The 18,947-nt window shown below is 34.5% G+C and overlaps 2 protein-coding genes across 3 annotated transcripts in view; both read left to right on the top strand.

The window, feature by feature from the left end:
* Positions 1-18,947, top strand: part of LOC107167771 (tyrosine-protein kinase receptor-like) — a 409,135-nt gene that overhangs the window by 158,791 nt on the left and 231,397 nt on the right. The gene's annotated exons all lie outside the window — the stretch shown is intronic.
* LOC149062478 (uncharacterized) lies at positions 3,378-8,525 on the top strand. Its single transcript, XM_089221868.1, has one exon. It carries the CDS (start codon positions 3,378-3,380, stop codon positions 8,523-8,525), a length of 5,148 nt encoding a protein of 1,715 aa, XP_089077994.1.

Raw genomic sequence — 18,947 nt, 5'->3', positions numbered from 1 at the left:
TTTATATAACTTGCCCCCCTCCCTCAGATACGCACATGAACATAAATAATTATATTTTTATTATTATTAAGAAATATCATACAACTAATTAGCTGATCTTTGATTGTTTTTTCCATAAATTGTTTAACCCTAACCAACCTAACCTAACCTAAAATTGTATTTGTTTTTTTTATTTTATTTGAATACATTGAAGAGCTTTTGAAAATCTATTTTGCCTTGTTCATGTGGTTTTTAAGGTTTTATGAAAATAAAATATTACGATCATTCGTTTTAAAGAAGTCATTAATATAAGTCCACCAAATGTTATAAGTGCCTGCCTATCCAAATATATTTCGTCACATAGTTATAAGTCCACATTGTATAAAAAAATTTCATTTAAATTAAAATTTAATTTTACATGGATTAAATTTATATATTAAAACAAAACGACATAAATGTTTTGTTTAAGTTAATCTTAACAAAACACAAAACTGACAAAATATTATTTAAGTAAAACGGATTTATAAAAAGTTAAAACTTAAAATAGCTCTCCTGCAAAATGTCAGTTCTGTGACATAATAAGCGTATTCATTCAAACATTTTTTTAGCAGTGGATCAAATTCAACGAAAAATAAAAAGTTTCTATAAAATATCCAGGATCAACTTTATTATTAAATAAATTATAATATAATGGTTGAAAATGAGGTGCAACGCCACGGCAATACATTTCCCCTTTACCAATTAATTGTACCTATAGATTTTAAAGACTGAATAATATTTCTTCATTATTGTCTATTTTTGTTTTGAATTTTATTGTTTTCTTAACAATATCTGTCTGGGTACCTATTTTTCTGTTTTAGATTTTAGTATGGCACGTGAAAACTATTTTTATTATCTTGTAACTGTTTGTATTGTTCTACCTACTATTCTATTTTTCATTTAAAACATGTCATCTAAAGACTTATATAACGTCATCTCAAGCTGAAGGAATTATTTTTATTGGTGACATTGATCTAAATATTATAATCATGAAAATATAAATATGTAACCATGAAAATACATATTTTATGTACTATGATAGTTAATTATTTAGAATAATAAAATTAAAAACACTATATAGGTATTTTAGAAAAAAATATTGTAACTTATTTTTTGATTACTCAATAAATATATGCACATTATAATATAAACATAGGTATATAATATATATATATATATATATTTTAACCACTATAGTCATGTCATATAAGGCTCTTGATTTTAATCAAAATAATGTTCTCGGAAATCTTTAGAATTTAAAAAGTCTGTAGGTATTATTAATTAATTATTAAATATCCGTTCTATATAACTAATAATAATTATACAGAATCTAGTATGTAATACTCTGTAGTTTTTTTTAATTGCAAATTACTTCTTTTTGATTAGATTTGTATGGAAACAGTTTACTGCACTTTACCATAGTTTCATAAGCATACATTTGAGAGTACATAAAATTATCTAAAACAACAATTCAGTTAAATTTACACATACTATGTACCTACGCTTTTGTTTGCGTACAACAAAACAATACAGGACCTATACATACAACATGCATCTGAATATATTTTAGAAATATGTTTACGTTTAAAATGTATTTGTTAATTTATTATTCTAAGATAACGCATAATAATAGTATTATGGTGTAATATACATGCAGTGTTACAGTATAATATCTGTTCGATCCTTTTGTCCAAAATTGATTACCGCCGGTCTTGGACATGGGTATGATAACTGACCGCGCTCGGTCACTCGCGTTGTTGGCAGCACTGACGTGTCCGTCGCCCTGGTCCGGGCAACGACGCGTACGCCGCCGCCAACGGTTGTCGCGTTGTTTACGTCGTTTTGGTGTGTGTGGTTCTGTTCCGTTCGCCGTTGCATATTATTCACGTGCTCTCGTGTTAACGGCCATCTTGCCAAAAGTGTGCGCACACTACTAAATTACTGCTCTTTTGCTATTGCTATATTAGCATATTATAAATCCGATCGATTTATCCGTCGTCCTCATCGAGCTCTCGACCGAAGTTATTATCTAACGTTCCGGTATACAACTCGACGTTGATCCGCGTGTGAGACGTTCCGGTGCTTCCCGTCACTCACGTGTTCTTGAAGTCTTCAGTTCCGAGATATAGCCGTTCCGCATTCAATCAACGATCCACCAGCAGTTCAGCGAATTCACTGGCAGTTCCGCCCGACATTGAGTGCTCCCTCAGAGCGGTGTTCCCCGTCCCCTTATTTTGTTGTTTATTATATATATGTAAAATATATCGATTGTGTTGTAACTATAAAATCACTGTCCGCTATTATTACAAGGTGTTACCTATTTCCCACCAGGCTCCGGAGGACCGTGTGACCGACGACAACCTTGTTAAAAGGCTCGTTGGCACAAACATTTGGTAGCAGAGCGTGGTTTGATCGTTCCATCAGACTTTGGTACTCAGGATCCGGGTGAGTGATGCATTATTGGTTGTAGTTATAGCATTTGGTTATAAGGTGTATTGTTCATTTACTCCTATTATCTTATTTGTATGTCACATCTAGTGTCAGTGGCGTTGAGCTGCCATTAGGGCTGCGTTAGCAGTGACATATACTGGTGTTTATATTACTAATTATTACCATTGTGCTCCCAATGTTAATATATTCAGTATAGGTGCTATTTGTCAATATATTTATTTAATTTAATGACTGCTCAGTCATTAATGTGTTATTGACATAGCTAATTAGCAAAATTAATATTTTTGGGGCTGATTGTTAAATTATATTCACTATAGCTGCTCGAGTGAGTGATATAGTATCAGCTTTTCATTATTTAAATTTAACTGTCAACATTTAATTTAGCTATACACATTTATGTGGTGTTAACAGTGCTCCTTGTGTTAAATTGACATATAATTCCTTAATATTTGTATATTAGGTATAGGTATTGCTCGCTAGCTGCTGGTCTAGTTATTACATACTACATTATTGATATTTAAGCAAATTGCTCATTTGTTTATTATTTTATTACATGCTGGTTAATAATTTATTTTAATAGTAATATAATTAATGTGTTTGTTATAAGCCTATACTAGTGTATGATAATATACTATATTATGTTTTTTGGGTTTAATTATTTAACTTGATCAAGGTATTATAATTGTATTGTTATCATATTGTATGAATGGTCACCCGGTTACACTTTTACATTAAGCAAGAATTATAAAGGGTGCTCTCCTGTCGTTGTTGATAATTCTTAATTGTTGATTTTGTCCTTGTGCATACCTACTGTTAAGTGGTGTCGTTAACTTAAACGAGTGAGCTAGTACTGCTCTGTACTATTATTGTTAATTTATTATTTTGTTAGCTACCAAGGTTTTGGCAATATGGCTGGTGCTGAACGTGACGTTAGAGCTAAGGAACGACTGATCCTACGTAGGGATCAATTAATAGCTCGGATTCGTCAAATCCACGCGTTGGCTACTAGTTCAGCCTCAGATCAGTCCAAACAAGCTCAGCTAGCTATAGCTATTGTCGACCTTGATACTCTGTGGAGTAATTTTGAGATAGAAAACAATAATTTATTAGATATACTTTCCAATTTAGATCAATTGGGGGAGTATTCGTTAGATATTGAAACTAATACTCGGTCTCTGGTGATTGAAGCTAAGGCCTTATGTAATGTTCAGTCTACTCCGGTTGTTGGCGTCGGTGCCATCGTTCAGGTCACTGATACGGTCACCACTGACAGTTCTAGTTGCTCTGCTAGTACTGCAAAGGAATGTGCTAGTCCTCTGGTTGAAAGAGCTTTGGTACCATCCAAGTTACCAGATATTCCGTTACCATATTTTGATGGTGAATGTCAGAACTGGCCAGCGTTTCGGGACAGGTTTAAGGCATTAGTTGATCAACGTCCTAACATATCGAATATTGAAAAGTTTTACTATCTACTAGGCTGTCTTCATGCTGGTCCGCAAGATGTGGTTAAGGGGTTCGTCGTTTCTAACGAAACTTATACCTTAGCCTGGAACGCATTAGTTGAGAGGTATGATCGACCTCGTAAGCTTGCCTCGTCGATTATTGATAAGTTGCTGACTGCTCCTGTCGCCGCTTCTGAAACATTTGCTGCTCTGCAAGCCTTTCTTGCAACTTTTGATGAAAATATCGCTATTCTTGAGGCTCTGAACGTTCCAGACCTGTCGTCGTTTTTGCTATTTTCCTTGGCAGCCAGGTGTTTACCTCTGTCTTCGAGGCGTTTGTTTGAGACTGAGAACACCGAAGAATATCCGTCCATACACAACGTGATCAAATTTGTTAAAATGAGGATGCAGGTCATTGAAAATGCCGGCGCACAGCAGGCTGGAAGCTCGTCCAAACCTCCTGTGCACAGCAAAAATAGTGTTCCTCGGCGTGAAGGAAAGATTGCGTTAGTGTCCTCGTCGAAACCTGCATCGTTAAAATGTGCTGTGTGTTCGGGTGCTCACCCGCTAGCCGAATGTTTAACTTTCAAAGCGTTATCGGTTGATGAGCGGTATAAGGTCATATGCACTCATCGCCTATGCATGGTCTGTTTCGGTGAAGGTCACATGTCTTTCAAGTGTCCTTCCTCTTGCTCTGTCTGTAAGCGACGCCATCATGCACTACTTCATAGGGAACCTAACCCGAAGAAGATTAGTCCGCCAGCTGCTCTGCTAGGTCGGCAACCCACTCCTACAGTACTGTTAGGAACTGCTGTGGTACATGCTCGAGATACCGTCGGGATCTGCCGTTCTGTTCGTGTTCTAATAGATTCCGCGTCGCAAATAAGCGCGATCACTTCTGCCTGTTGTGATAGGTTGGGATTACAGCTGTCGCGTTGGACGGTACCTGTCACTGGACTGTCAGGGCAAAGGGTTCCGGATGTGCAGGGTGTGGTCCAGCTGACGATCCAGCCTCGTGACAAGATTACTCCGGCCATCCAAGTGAGACCTTGGGTGCTCTCCTCGATCACTTCCGATATGCCGGCCCGACAGTTGCCAAGTCAGGTTCGGGCAAGATGTAGTCACTTGTCGCTTGCCGATCCATATTTCGACAAACCTGCTCCGGTTGAATTACTTATTGGCGCTGATATATTTCCACAGATTTGGAATAACCAGAGTAGCTCGCTTGGTCCAGGGTTCCCTTCAGTTTATAATTCGATATTTGGTTGGGTCCTGATTGGCCCTGTCCAGGCACACCCGGATATAGGTGCGCAATCCATGTTAGCCTCCTCAGAATCGTCGATGGAGACTATGATCGAGAAGTTTTGGTTGGTTGAAGAACCTGAGGCCGCTCCGCCTCAATTTACTGAAAATGGTCAATGTGAAGAGCTGTTCCGCTCCGAGATGGTCCGAGATTCTAGTGGTCGGTTTTCTGTCCCTCTTCCCTTCCGCTCGGGTCGATCATCGGAAGCTTTTCCGGGTTCTCGACAGGTCGCTCTTAACCGTTTCTTAAACTTGGAAAAGAAGTTGTCTGCGGATAAGATCTTGCACAGAGCTTATTGTAAGTTTATGACCGAATACGAGGAGCTGGGTCACATGTCTCTCGCTGAAGGCGAAGGTCAGTACTTTATCCCTCATCATGCCGTACGGAAGGTCGAGGGGGATGAACTCAAGTTGCGCGTGGTCTTTGATGCGTCCGCCAAATGTCATTCCGGGATCTCTCTCAATCAATGTTTGTTGGTTGGTCCGAAGTTGCAACAGGATATTGTTGATGTCTTGGTCGGATTCCGGATGCATAAGGTTGCATTCACTACAGATATATGCAAGATGTATCGGCAGATCGAAGTCTTACCGCAATACCGGGGATACCAGTATATCCTTTGGAGGGATTCCCCGCAGGTGTCGGTGAAAGAGTATACCCTCAATACCGTTACTTACGGGGTGAATAGTGCTCCCTATCTCGCCTTACGAGTTCTTCGGTTTATTGCTGACAACGACTGCGAAGCTCTTCCAGAAGTCAAGGCCGTATTATACAACCAAACATACATGGACGACATCTGTGTTGGGACAGATTCGTTGGACGCTGCTAAAATGCTCCAGTCCGACTTGATTAAGACGTTCGCCAGATCCGGCTTACAACTGAAGAAGTGGGCCAGCAATAATCCGGATTTATTGTCTCATATACCAGCGGAAGATTGTTCAAGAGCTCCCTTGACCTTCGACCAGGACGATGCATCACAGGTGCTAGGTATGCGTTGGAATCATGGAAAGGACTACTTCTCATTCAACACAAACAACTTTAAAATGATTTTAACTAAGCGCGGTGTACTCTCTATGATTGCTAGGATCTTCGATCCACTAGGTTTACTCGCACCGTCGATCTTTTATGCTAAGGCGTTTATGCAGCGTGTGTGGCTCGCACACATCGGATGGGATGAGCAGCTCCCGGCAGACTTGGCTGAAGAGTGGACTGATTTTTATCACTCGTTAGGATGGCTCACGGGAATCGAGATCCCTCGCTATATCGGTTGTTCTGCCGGATGCAATTATGAGTGGTGTGGTTTTTGTGACGCTTCAGGGAAAGGATATGCTGCTGTTGCTTACCTTCGTGTGACTGATCCGTCAGGAGGTACGCATGTATATCTTATTGGGTCTAAGACCAAGTTAGCCCCGATGAAGGCCGTGACTATCCCGAGACTAGAACTTTGTGGAGCAGTGCTGTTGGCGCTGTGGCTGTGCAGATTGAGACGAATCTTAGAGAACCAGTTGGTGATCAATGAAGTGTTTGCGTGGTCGGATTCAACCATTGTGCTCGCATGGTTGAGTAACCCTCACTCATCGTTCAAGACATTTGTGTCAAATAGAGTTCATCAGATCAAGTCAACAGTTCCCGATTGTCAGTGGTTTCATGTCAGCTCAGACAAAAATCCAGCTGATTGTTGTTCAAGGGGTCTTCGTCCTTCAGATCTCGTGAAGGCAGCTATTTACTGGAAAGGACCTGAGTTTTTAACAACTCCAGTCGAAAATTGGCCAAAGGAAGTCGTGAATCTAGCTTTAGATCAGCTACCGGAAGTCAAGCAGGTGTGTTTGTTGACACAAGTTCAATCGGCCTCTGAATGGTTTGCTCGATTTTCTTCATTTGATAACATGATTCGAGTAGTAGCTCGATTACGTCGTTTCGTGTTCAGATGTCAAAGGAAAGATGTCCAAACTGGTTTTCTGCAACAATCGGAGTTAGACGCTGCCTTGATTGCTGTTGTCAAATGTGCACAGGTGAACTTCTTGCGTGAATTGGTCGAATGCTTAACTAACGGTGGAGAGATCAAACATAGGTCGTTGGCTCGACTTTCCCCTTTCATAGACTCTGTTGGAGTAATCCGTGTAGGAGGTCGGCTTAATAATTCTAATTTGTCTCAGCGTAGAGTTCATCCTATTTTGATACCCAAAGAATCGCACCTTGCAATGCTCATTGCTAGACACTGGCATCGTTATGCCTGTCATGCTAGTCCTCGGTTACTTACGGCAATAATATCGAGACGATTCTGGATTGTTAACATTCGTTTGATTGTCCATCGCGTGATCCGAAAATGTACAGTCTGCGTGCGAGTAGCAACAGTCCACCCTCAACCTCCGATGGCAGATCTGCCGGGGTTCCGAGTTCAGGAAGCTCATCCGTTCTCTGTTGTTGGCGTTGACTATGCGGGACCTCTGCAGATGAAAGAGCTAAGTCTCCGTAAGGCTCGTATATGTAAGGTATATATTGCTGTTTTTGTGTGCATGACTACCAAGGCGGTACATTTGGAGTCAGTTACTGCTCTGTCGACAGATGCGTTTTTGTTGACGTTAGATAGGTTCGTTGCTCGTCGTGGCCTACCTTCGTCAATATATTCGGACTGTGGCACTAATTTTGTTGGTGCAGCAAAACAGTTACGTCGGTTGATCAACCACCCAGACCAAAGAGATAAGATCTCAGGTCATGTGCCGTGCGAGTGGCATTTCAATCCCCCTGGTGCTCCCCATTTTGGTGGGGTTTGGGAGGCCGCCGTGAAGTCTGCTAAGTCGTTGCTTTTACGTACGATGGCGTCTCAGATTTGGACGTTAGAGGAGTTTTCTACTGTGCTGTGTAGGGTAGAAGCTGCTTTGAATTCTCGTCCGCTTGTTCCTGCGTCTTCTGATCCGAATGACCTGGAATGTTTGACTCCGGGCCATTTCCTGATTGGTAGACCGTTGTTGGCGATACCAGAATCGGAGAGTCCCGATTCGCAAAGGTCAGTCCAGACCCGCTGGAAGCTTATCCAGCAGTCGTTCCGTTCGTTCTGGCGACGTTGGTCGCAAGAATACTTAAACACTCTTCAAGCTCGTGGAAAGTGGGTCAAGTCAGGTGATAACCTGAAAGTCGGCACTATGGTGGTAGTGAAAACTGGTGATGCTCCGCCCCTCTCCTGGCCCTTAGGTAGAATTGTTGAAGTGTACCCGGGACCAGACCAAATAGTACGTGTGGCCAAAGTCCTCACTAGTCAAGGAATACTTACTAGACCAGTGGTGAAGCTGGTGCCTTTGCCTACTGATCCATAGACAAAATTGTTGAATCCATTCTTATTTACACCTTATATACCTATTTTGCTATGACTATGTTCGTGGTGTTGTTGCTCATCGGTGGTTCCATCACCTCTGCTACCATGGGTCTCGTCGGCTGCTCGGCTTCCGGGATCTTGGTAGTAGTAGATGTTAGTTTTTTAGGTATTAAGATTGTTTAATGAGCAATGGTTGTTTTTATATATTGTGTTGTATATATATATAGATGAGAAAAAAAAAAAAAATGTTATAGTTCCTATTGGACTTTGTGATAATTAACGATCGTTCCTACGCTCATGCTCAGACATATTATGTATTATTCTATGTTTATTTAATATTTAATATTTATTGTTTGCTATATTAATTGATCTATTAATATTGTAATGGTCAACGACCAATGTTGTCCCTTTGTGAAATCCCGTTCATCGCTCTGTTGGTAGCTGCTCCGCTCATCTGCTCAACCGCTCAATTCCACTGCGCTGCTCAATCCATGTTTAACTGCTCCGTTCAACTGCTCTGCTCGACTGCTCCGTTCTACCACTACTCAAGCTGCTCCGCTCAACTGCTCAAGCTGCTCCGCTCAACTGTTCAAGCTGCTCCATTAAACGGTTAAATTGTTTAACTTAAACCGCTCCGTTTTTACTGCTCCGTACACCGGCTCAATAGCCCACCTTTCAGCTCCGAAAAATCGAACTCGCTTTGCAAGGAAACGGGTACTTGCAAGGGGGAGTATGTTCGATCCTTTTGTCCAAAATTGATTACCGCCGGTCTTGGACATGGGTATGATAACTGACCGCGCTCGGTCACTCGCGTTGTTGGCAGCACTGACGTGTCCGTCGCCCTGGTCCGGGCAACGACGCGTACGCCGCCGCCAACGGTTGTCGCGTTGTTTACGTCGTTTTGGTGTGTGTGGTTTTGTTCCGTTCGCCGTTGCATATTATTCACGTGCTCTCGTGTTAACGGCCATCTTGCCAAAAGTGTGCGCACACTACTAAATTACTGCTCTTTTGCTATTGCTATATTAGCATATTATAAATCCGATCGATTTATCCGTCGTCCTCATCGAGCTCTCGACCGAAGTTATTATCTAACGTTCCGGTATACAACTCGACGTTGATCCGCGTGTGAGACGTTCCGGTGCTTCCCGTCACTCACGTGTTCTTGAAGTCTTCAGTTCCGAGATATAGCCGTTCCGCATTCAATCAACGATCCACCAGCAGTTCAGCGAATTCACTGGCAGTTCCGCCCGACATTGAGTGCTCCCTCAGAGCGGTGTTCCCCGTCCCCTTATTTTGTTGTTTATTATATATATGTAAAATATATCGATTGTGTTGTAACTATAAAATCACTGTCCGCTATTATTACAAGGTGTTACCTATTTCCCACCAGGCTCCGGAGGACCGTCTGACCGACGACAACCTTGTTAAAAGGCTCGTTGGCACAAACAATATCTAAACGTTGAACACTAAATACAGCCATTTCTGCATGTCTCGATATTGAATTATAATTATCTGTCATTGACCGAATATCGTCAACGATACATAATATTGTAATAATGTAATGTGATTTTTCATTGTGTAAAATTTTGATGTACCAAGTTGATTAATTTTCTATTCAATATAAATAATTTATAATAATATAATATTCTGCACATAAGTTACATTCGCCCTGTATTGACATATGCATGTGCCACATGGGCAACGACAAAGGGCGATGATGATAAGCTACGTCTCTTTGAGAGAAAAATTCTTAGAAAAAATTACGGACCCGTATTCAACAATACGGAACAGAAATGGGAAATAAGAACCAACACCCAACTATACCAGCTTTACAAAAGAGAAGATGTGGTCCAATTTATCAGAGGGACGTGGATAGAATGGGCAGGTCATGTGTGGCGAGCCGATGTAAGTGTATTGAAAGGAGCATTGAGATATATGATAAGAGGAAAGAGGCCAAGGGGAAGACCACGGAAAAGATGGAAGGATAGCGTCAAGGAAGTATTAGAAGAAATTGGAGGAGACTGGGAACAAGCATACAATAGAGAACAATGGAAGGAATTAGTTTTAGCGGCCAAGAGTCTATATGGCTCGTAAAAAGCCTATAAAAAAAATAAATATATATAGGTATAATATTAGTAACAGATAAAAACTATCATAACATAAAATATTTAGAAAACGACAGCCTAACAGATTTTGTTTTGAAAATTCAGTTTGATAGTCAAAATTGCTTATTTTATAAAATAGATACACAATGTTTGATTTCCAATTTAATCTTTGATTTTTAATATCTATTCTTTTCAAAAATTTTATAAAATAAAACTTTTTAAAAATAAGTAATAACAATTTAATAAACTTTTATAAAACGTGTTTTAAGTTCAACAGTATTTAATGAAATACTTTTGCCATATTTAATAGGAATATTATAGAATCGAGCAATATTAAAATAAGCTAAAAATAGTATTGGATGGTCAATAAAAACTCCAAATCAAGCAAAAAACAACTTGGTTAATTATTTTGAATACTTAAAATTAAAAGGTATGTTTAAAAGTTGTTTTTTGTAAATAAGTAGGTGTATTTGTGTTAAATTTTTTGTAAAGTTTTATGAATAAATATAAAACAAACTTTGACAGTTTAAATATATATATTTTTATTGATCGGCGTTACTCATGCCTAACTTGTTATTTATTTATTTTATTTTGTTATCTGAATAATTATTAAAACTTATAGAATAGTATGCAACATAATAATATAACGAGTAGGTATATTAATGTTTATACTTTAGATAATAATATATTATTAGAAAACCTCGATTCACAGTTCTTTAACTTCTTAGTATAGGTAGTAATTTTTATCAAGCAATCAGTTGTATGGTTTTATTTTTGAGAATCCAGTTTCAAATAAGTATAATTAATCAATAATTATAAATTGTAATGTGAGTATCTTGATTTTTTAAATCTAGTTTAGGGATGGTATTTAAAAACATAATTGGAGTAGCCAATAAATGTAATCTCAATGTTTATTTCAATACCTTTTTCTAGGTGAATTATTATAGGTATCATGGTTAAATGTTTGAAAAAAATCAATTTCTTATATATAACATTTTAAATTCATAAAAAATAAAAAAATTGTGAGTTTTAAAACCGATTAACTCTGATGTTTTAATAACAATATTAAATATTAATTGGATCGACTCTTGTATCTTTTCACGTAATTTTGGTTTTGGGAAAAACAATTATTTTTTGTTTTTAATAGATATGCATTTATTGTGATATAAAAATGAACTGAATTTCACTAATCTCAAATTCAATAAATTACCTACTATAATATATAACTTCACGAAAAGATGCAATTGTTTCAAAATAATATACAATTTAAACTTTTATCAAAGCAGTGATAGTATAACACAATAAATAACATTTAAAGATACATACCAATTTCATTTTTAGTTATATATGTCATATAATTTTGTAATATAATATTTCATAATAATAGTATCGTAAGCATTTTGCTTATTTATCGTGTTTTGCTGATATTGTATTAGTTTTTTAATTAGATCAATAGGTACATGATTACACGTGTAAAACATAACGCTGAGATCTTTAAATATTATTTATTAAAATGCCATGGTATACAAACATTTGGTAGTTATAAGTAAGTTTAAACTTTTAAGCATTTACAGATTTTGGTCGATATTTGATATTCTTGAAAAATTGCTTATTCCAATGGCTGAGTTTTCAAAGTGTTAAATACGATTGCTAAAAAATCTGTTTCTCGTTTAAATGCCCATTAAGCTTATCCGTTATAGTTGTCGTAATACAGTGAAGACATTTGACTCTAAATTGTATTTATATAGTTTGTTCAAAGAAAGTTGCTTGACATGGTATGGTAATTTAAACTTATCGTGTAAACTAATTTTAAGATCAAGTAGACAACTGAATGTGAGCTTGACATTGATATTAAATATAAGTACTTAAAATAATATAGAAATGACACTATTTCAACATTGTTTTGACAAGTCACGCAGCCCTCTTACTCAAAGATAATTTACAAAACGTGCATAATATATAATTTGCACTGGATGGGATTCAGCATAAACTAAGACTCGTTTATTATATTTTTATTACCGCTGGTATAGATTATCGTAGAAATACTGTTCCGTTTTAATCAAAATTAATTAATACAGCCGGGTAGTCTGTAGTTCCACGCCTTCTACATGTGCCAATCTCGTAATTAGGTACATAAGTACAAAATATCTCATTTTTTTTTTTTTGCGAAAATAATTATTTCAAAACGAATTTATTCTATCAGTGGCATTACCATTTTTAGTAGTGCTGAAACTGTTAAATTGTCAGGACTTTTATCTAAGTAAATATTGTATAAGAATTCTCTCAAATATGACAGTTGAATTATGTTATATTATTATACTGAGCCAATTACAATTTGAGTAAAATTTAAAAATACTTTTCGATGTGATATAATTTATTTCTATTATTAAAATATTATGTACTTCGTTCTCGATACACTCAATACTCGCGTGCAACTTGAACAGCATAATGTTAACTAATCTATTATAATTAATATCGCACTATCATAGAAACTTTCGTTAAAAAGCTCAAAACATAGTTGAATACGCAACATGTGGCAATCACCATCGAAATATAATAGACATAATATTCCTAGCAGATAATATCACGGCGACATAAAGTGGCTTAATATTATGCGACGTGGGCACGTATATTACCCATTTTCAAACACACTTGATCCCGAACAATGCGAAAATAATTATATGATATACTGTAACGGGTACGCGTTTAATTGATTATGGCATACGATATTGGTTTAGTTACGACACGAAACACTAATAAAGTGTGCGTATAAACTTCAATTAGTTGGTACTTGGTAATATTTATCGGATACGTTTAAGTTTCTGCGGAATAGCGAAACAGGTGGAGGGGAGGAGTTGTGGTAACATAATTATTATGCACTTTCTCGTTTTGTCATCGTCGTCCAGATGCACCATTCAATGACATGTCATCTGCACCAGTTGAGCTGGGAACAAATTCGTAAACTTTTGATAGAAAACTATGGTAGAAAAACATAAAGATTTCTAATAAAAGTTATACGATTGACTGGGATTCGACTACTGATTTCTATAATATTTAAAAACAACTGTATTATTAGAGTGCCAGAAATGTTAATATAAGCCTCATATTATGCGGATTACTGGGTCATATAATAATAGACAAGACGCATTTTAAAATTATTCAGCTCAAGAAAACGTAACGCTACGGAATTTGACGAGAAAATTGTTAAACACATATAAATTCACTTAACAATTTTTCATGTTAGGCGTTTGGAAAAAATGTTAAAATAATATTAAGTTATAATATGTTATATTAGGTTATAACAGAGGTATTCAAACTGTGCGTCGCGAGAGTTTGCAAAGGGAGCCGCGTCAGAGCACCGAAAACCAACATCACATACCTAGGTCCTGTATAATAATTATTATAAATATTATCTGCATTCATTATTGAAATGAAAACGACACACCTTACGATTCGAACATTTGAAGTTTTATTTCTAGTACTAAAGTCACAGTTATTATCACCCATATAACATATCTCTCATATTGTATCCGTGTGTTGTTTCAATTTTTTCATAATAATTTGGGAGCCGTAAACATATTGTGAACACCCAAAGGAACCGCGTGCTGAAAAAGTTTGAATACCTCTGGGTTATAATATAATATGTTATATATTTTATTGAATCATCAGTGAGATCACGTTTATTGTCAATAAGTTGTAAAAATTCGTATAGTTACCTATATGTCCATATAAAATTAGTAATTAGTTTTAGTAAGTATATAACATGGTTAGTTCATTTCTTACAGAAACAATGTTGTTAACAAAAATAATATAAATATGATTCAACGACTATAATATACTAAAGTATACTTTGTCTTATAATCACATAATATAATATTTACAGTAGTTTAAAATGATACCACATGCATTGGTAAGGTTTTGGAGTTCTAACCCTCATCACCATATTACAGTAGTATGTCTTCAAATCCATTAAATGATAAATATTTCTACCCCAGTGTATACTGCTTAATATTATCTGACAAATATTAATTCTTCCTTTGATAAGAAAAAAAGTAGTCACCTATTTTAATATTGTTCGTAATATATTATGTCTGAACTTGCGTTTTCATGTATGGAATTATTGCGTCTATTTGTAAGTAAACGTCATATTCCGTGATTAATTTAGTGAATATTACCCGTTAGTAAGACATATTACCTACCGAGTTATAAATAGGTAGGTTTATTTATTTATTTACCTACCTATTTCTAAAAATTAATATGACACACATACTTGCAATATAATACAAACGTTATGTACATAATACATAATTAAATATTAATATTAAAATGTGTACCTATACATGTACTCGTATAACGATTACGTCCCGAATTATATTTTAATAGGTACCTAATATACATATGCCAATAGGAAACAAAAGCGTGGTTTAAATGTTAAAACTAGTTATATGTAATACACCAATAATAATTGTAATGATCCCTATAAGATATGAAATATTTTTAGGTAGTGCATAATAAATTATATATGTTCGCCTACATTTGAATAATTTGTCAAAATGTATTTGTATCTTCTCGCATAAAAATGAAAAAATAATCATCTCAGAGTTACAGGATTTGTAAGTCATATATAAAAATATAGCATATATTCAATATTTGTTTAGATATATAGATATTTCGGTATCCCGGAATATGGTGCGGTGGTGAGGAGTCAGCTATCACAGTTGTAGCTCCGAGGGACACAAAGTTCAAAGACCTGTACTACAAGAGCTGATCACAATGGATTATTATTGAATGATCATAATTGTTATAATTATAAATTCTATGTAACGAAGGCGCACGCGTGGGAGAAATGGGTCCATTACACCTAGGAGTTTTGATAACTGTACGGCATAATTTAATAGTATTAGTATTATAATAGCATATTGCAGTATTCATTGAATTGATATGGCATATCATATAATTTATGAAATTCATTTTCTGAAATGAAAATATTTTAACAATGATGTAATACCTATACTATACTAGAATATAGATACTTCTTTAGTATACCAAAATTAAATTATTATACAAATTTGGCCATCGGATTTGAATATTGAAACGAATGAAATTGTATTCTACGGACATTCTTGTTCCGTGATAATACATACATTACTTTGAGTGTTTTATGGTAATACACAAGGAAAAACTTTCCGGAGAATGTATTATACTAACGATGTGTTGTTTTGTTTTATGATTTTCCGTAAACAATTTTTTCAGGCAGACAGTGAGTTCTTCGAAAGTTCCAAGTTGCCACAATCACCATATTATATTGACAATAATAACGACCGTTATTCCAGTGAAATAATAATTTATATTTACTTATGCATTTGATATCACAGCACAGATGTAACACACTTACCTCTCACGGGATTGATCAATTCCTGGATCGACTTTTTTTGTACTTTTTTACTGTAAACGTGCCGTTTAAATGGGTCATTTAAATTGTTTTGCTCGATCGCAGGATTTCATAGTGTTCATACTCTGGTTTAGAGGACGTGTGTATACGTGTTAGTCATTAATAATTCATAAGACATTAATTTTGCACAGAAACTAAAGTAAAAATAATGCGAGAGGGATTTTGAGATGTTCCACTTAATATAATATGTGAAAAATAAATAAAACATTGAGGTTGTGTTTCACTATCGGATAACGTGCGTGATCGAGCGTTATAATGCAGTAAATATATTATACGTGTCAAGTCCCCACCAAACTAGTTAATGTTTTAGAATTAATTTTGTCTAATTATTATTTTGGAATACTTAAATAGTTGTAAATAAGAATAAATTATGCTTGTGACTGAATGAAATATACAATACCCCAATCATTCCCTTGTATTTTATTTTTGACAAATGTGTGCAATAAAAATACTTAAGTATTGATGATGTTAGTGACGTTTTTACATATACACAAAGTGTAATTATTTATTTATAAAAATATATTAATATTATTATGTTAATCTCCACTTAATAATAATTATACAATTTGTATTACATTCATACATGGCAATTTATAGTTGGATACCTAATGTTGCGCAATGATAATACAAAAAACCCTACGAAATAAATAAAATCAAACCATTTTAACGGTCAAATAAGACTTTAAAAGAGAAACTATCATGATTTGAAGAATATTTGTATTTTGATATAGTTTTATTTTATCTTAAAAAGGAAAATGTATTCAGGTTGTCAACTTTATCCAATGGAAGATTAGATTCGACTTTTGAATAACTATAAATATCATATTCAAATCATGCAACAATTTTTTATTATTTAGACATTCATAACACATTTTGAAAACAGCTATTTTAAAATCAGATTCGAATGCAATATGTATAAAATCTTCATCTTAAATATATATATATAAATGATCAAAATCTCACTATTTCACAAGGTGGGTGAATATTTCTCGTAAGACAAGTTTTGTACTATGAAGTATGAATTCGTTGTTTCTAACAATTTTAAAGATAAACAAAAATAAACACTATGCATAATAATTATAATTTTGGGTATAAAATAAATAAATAATTTTCCAAAATTAAAAAATACTTTGGATATTAAACTATATAGTTTAGTATTAATAAAACATAATTTACTAAATTGTTTAATAGTATGCTGAATAATTTCGTTGAAGCATCTTATCAAACTCGTATTTAAGCAACGGGTTGTAATTAAAAACATTTATATATCAATAGCCAAAATATTTTAAAGAAATATTTTTTTTGCGTTTAAATCGTAACCATTATATTATATAGGTACGTCAGAATGCAGAAAATATGTCAGAAAAGTTTTATGATTTTAGTTTTAAATTTTATATTTAAATAAATATTTTTATGATTTTAATTTGAAAACTTTGAAATTTTAATTTTAAGTTTTTCATAACATGTTTTTAATTTTATTTAATACAATATTGTATTAACATTTAATATTAATATTAAAACATAAACAAACGTTGTAATACAGAGCCGTGGTTCGATAAGCAATCGATTTATTTGAGAGCTGTAATTTAAAAATTTTAACAGTGAAATCAATTTTTCAATGCTTACTTATAATAATATTATGATGTATAATAGATACAGCACATTTATTTTAATAGTTTTGTGGAGGAAGAAGAGATTTAGTATCTGGTCAGAATATTAATCAATTGGTTTGTTTTTATTATAAAAGATTTGAATACTTAGTCAGTGAACCACATTTCCATGAATAACCAATACATCTGTAAAATATGTATTTTACTGAATATCAGATGTTTTTCTATCTAAGTACCATGTCAGTCAATCACAAATTAACTAGTATATTTTAGTAAATCGTTAAGTATCACAAAGGAAATGTTACTATGTGATTCATAGAATCTGGTCATGATTTGTTGTTTGATGTTTTGAACCTAAAAGGTGAACTTCAGTATACAACGCTTTAATGTATGAAGTACAAAGTAATTAGATTATATTTATGATATATAACATAAAAACAACCTAACGTCGACCAATGCCCATACCGTTCCAATATTTTTAAATTAATATAATTTCATGCTCGTGTGTAAATTGTTTTATTTTGAGAAAATGTCTACCAATCTACTAAATAATTCAAATAGGTAATTTAAAGTGTTTATATAATATTTTTTATGTCGTAAACATTAAAATAAGATTATTTTAAATAAGTGGTAAGGATAATACAGTAATAATATGTCTATTAATAGTCAGTTGATGCTTATTGAAATCCTTTTTCAATCAAAAATTAATTCAGGATGTATAATCAATTTTAAAATTGAATGTCAGATTGTTGACTGTAAAATCAACAATTCACTATCATTGTATGCCTGAGTACATTAAATCAAGACCATAAACATGTTGTTTGAAACAATCTGATTTTACAAAATAATTTATGACAAGATTTTCTTTTCATCAAATTTCTCGTAAAATTGACGATTAATCTATTACACTCCTGAATAGAAATTTATTCGATTTCATAAAATAGACGATTTTTTTCTTAAATTTTACGAATTTCAATAATAAATCACAAAGGTAGATAAAATGTGTAAAGACATTTGTAAACATATTTCATTCATAATAAATTTAAATCGCAAGCATGGTTACTACTGTTACTAGATACCTCTGATTTACTGGGAATCGGTGTTACTCGTGTCATACATTCCACGAATAACTCAGAAAGTTATCTACATACCGAAAGCTCATAATACGACCCATTAAAATTTAAATATTGATCAATTTGGTATTACACAACCAACTTTTGTTTAAACTATTCATAGTTATCGCAATATACTATTAA

Source organism: Diuraphis noxia, unplaced genomic scaffold (assembly GCF_037042655.1).
Source record: "Diuraphis noxia isolate RWA-SAM2 unplaced genomic scaffold, SU_Dnox_SAM2 contig0001, whole genome shotgun sequence".
Classification (NCBI taxonomy): domain Eukaryota; kingdom Metazoa; phylum Arthropoda; class Insecta; order Hemiptera; family Aphididae; genus Diuraphis; species Diuraphis noxia.
Note: the sequence above shows the minus strand (reverse complement) of the source record. Positions and strands in the feature narration are given on the sequence as shown.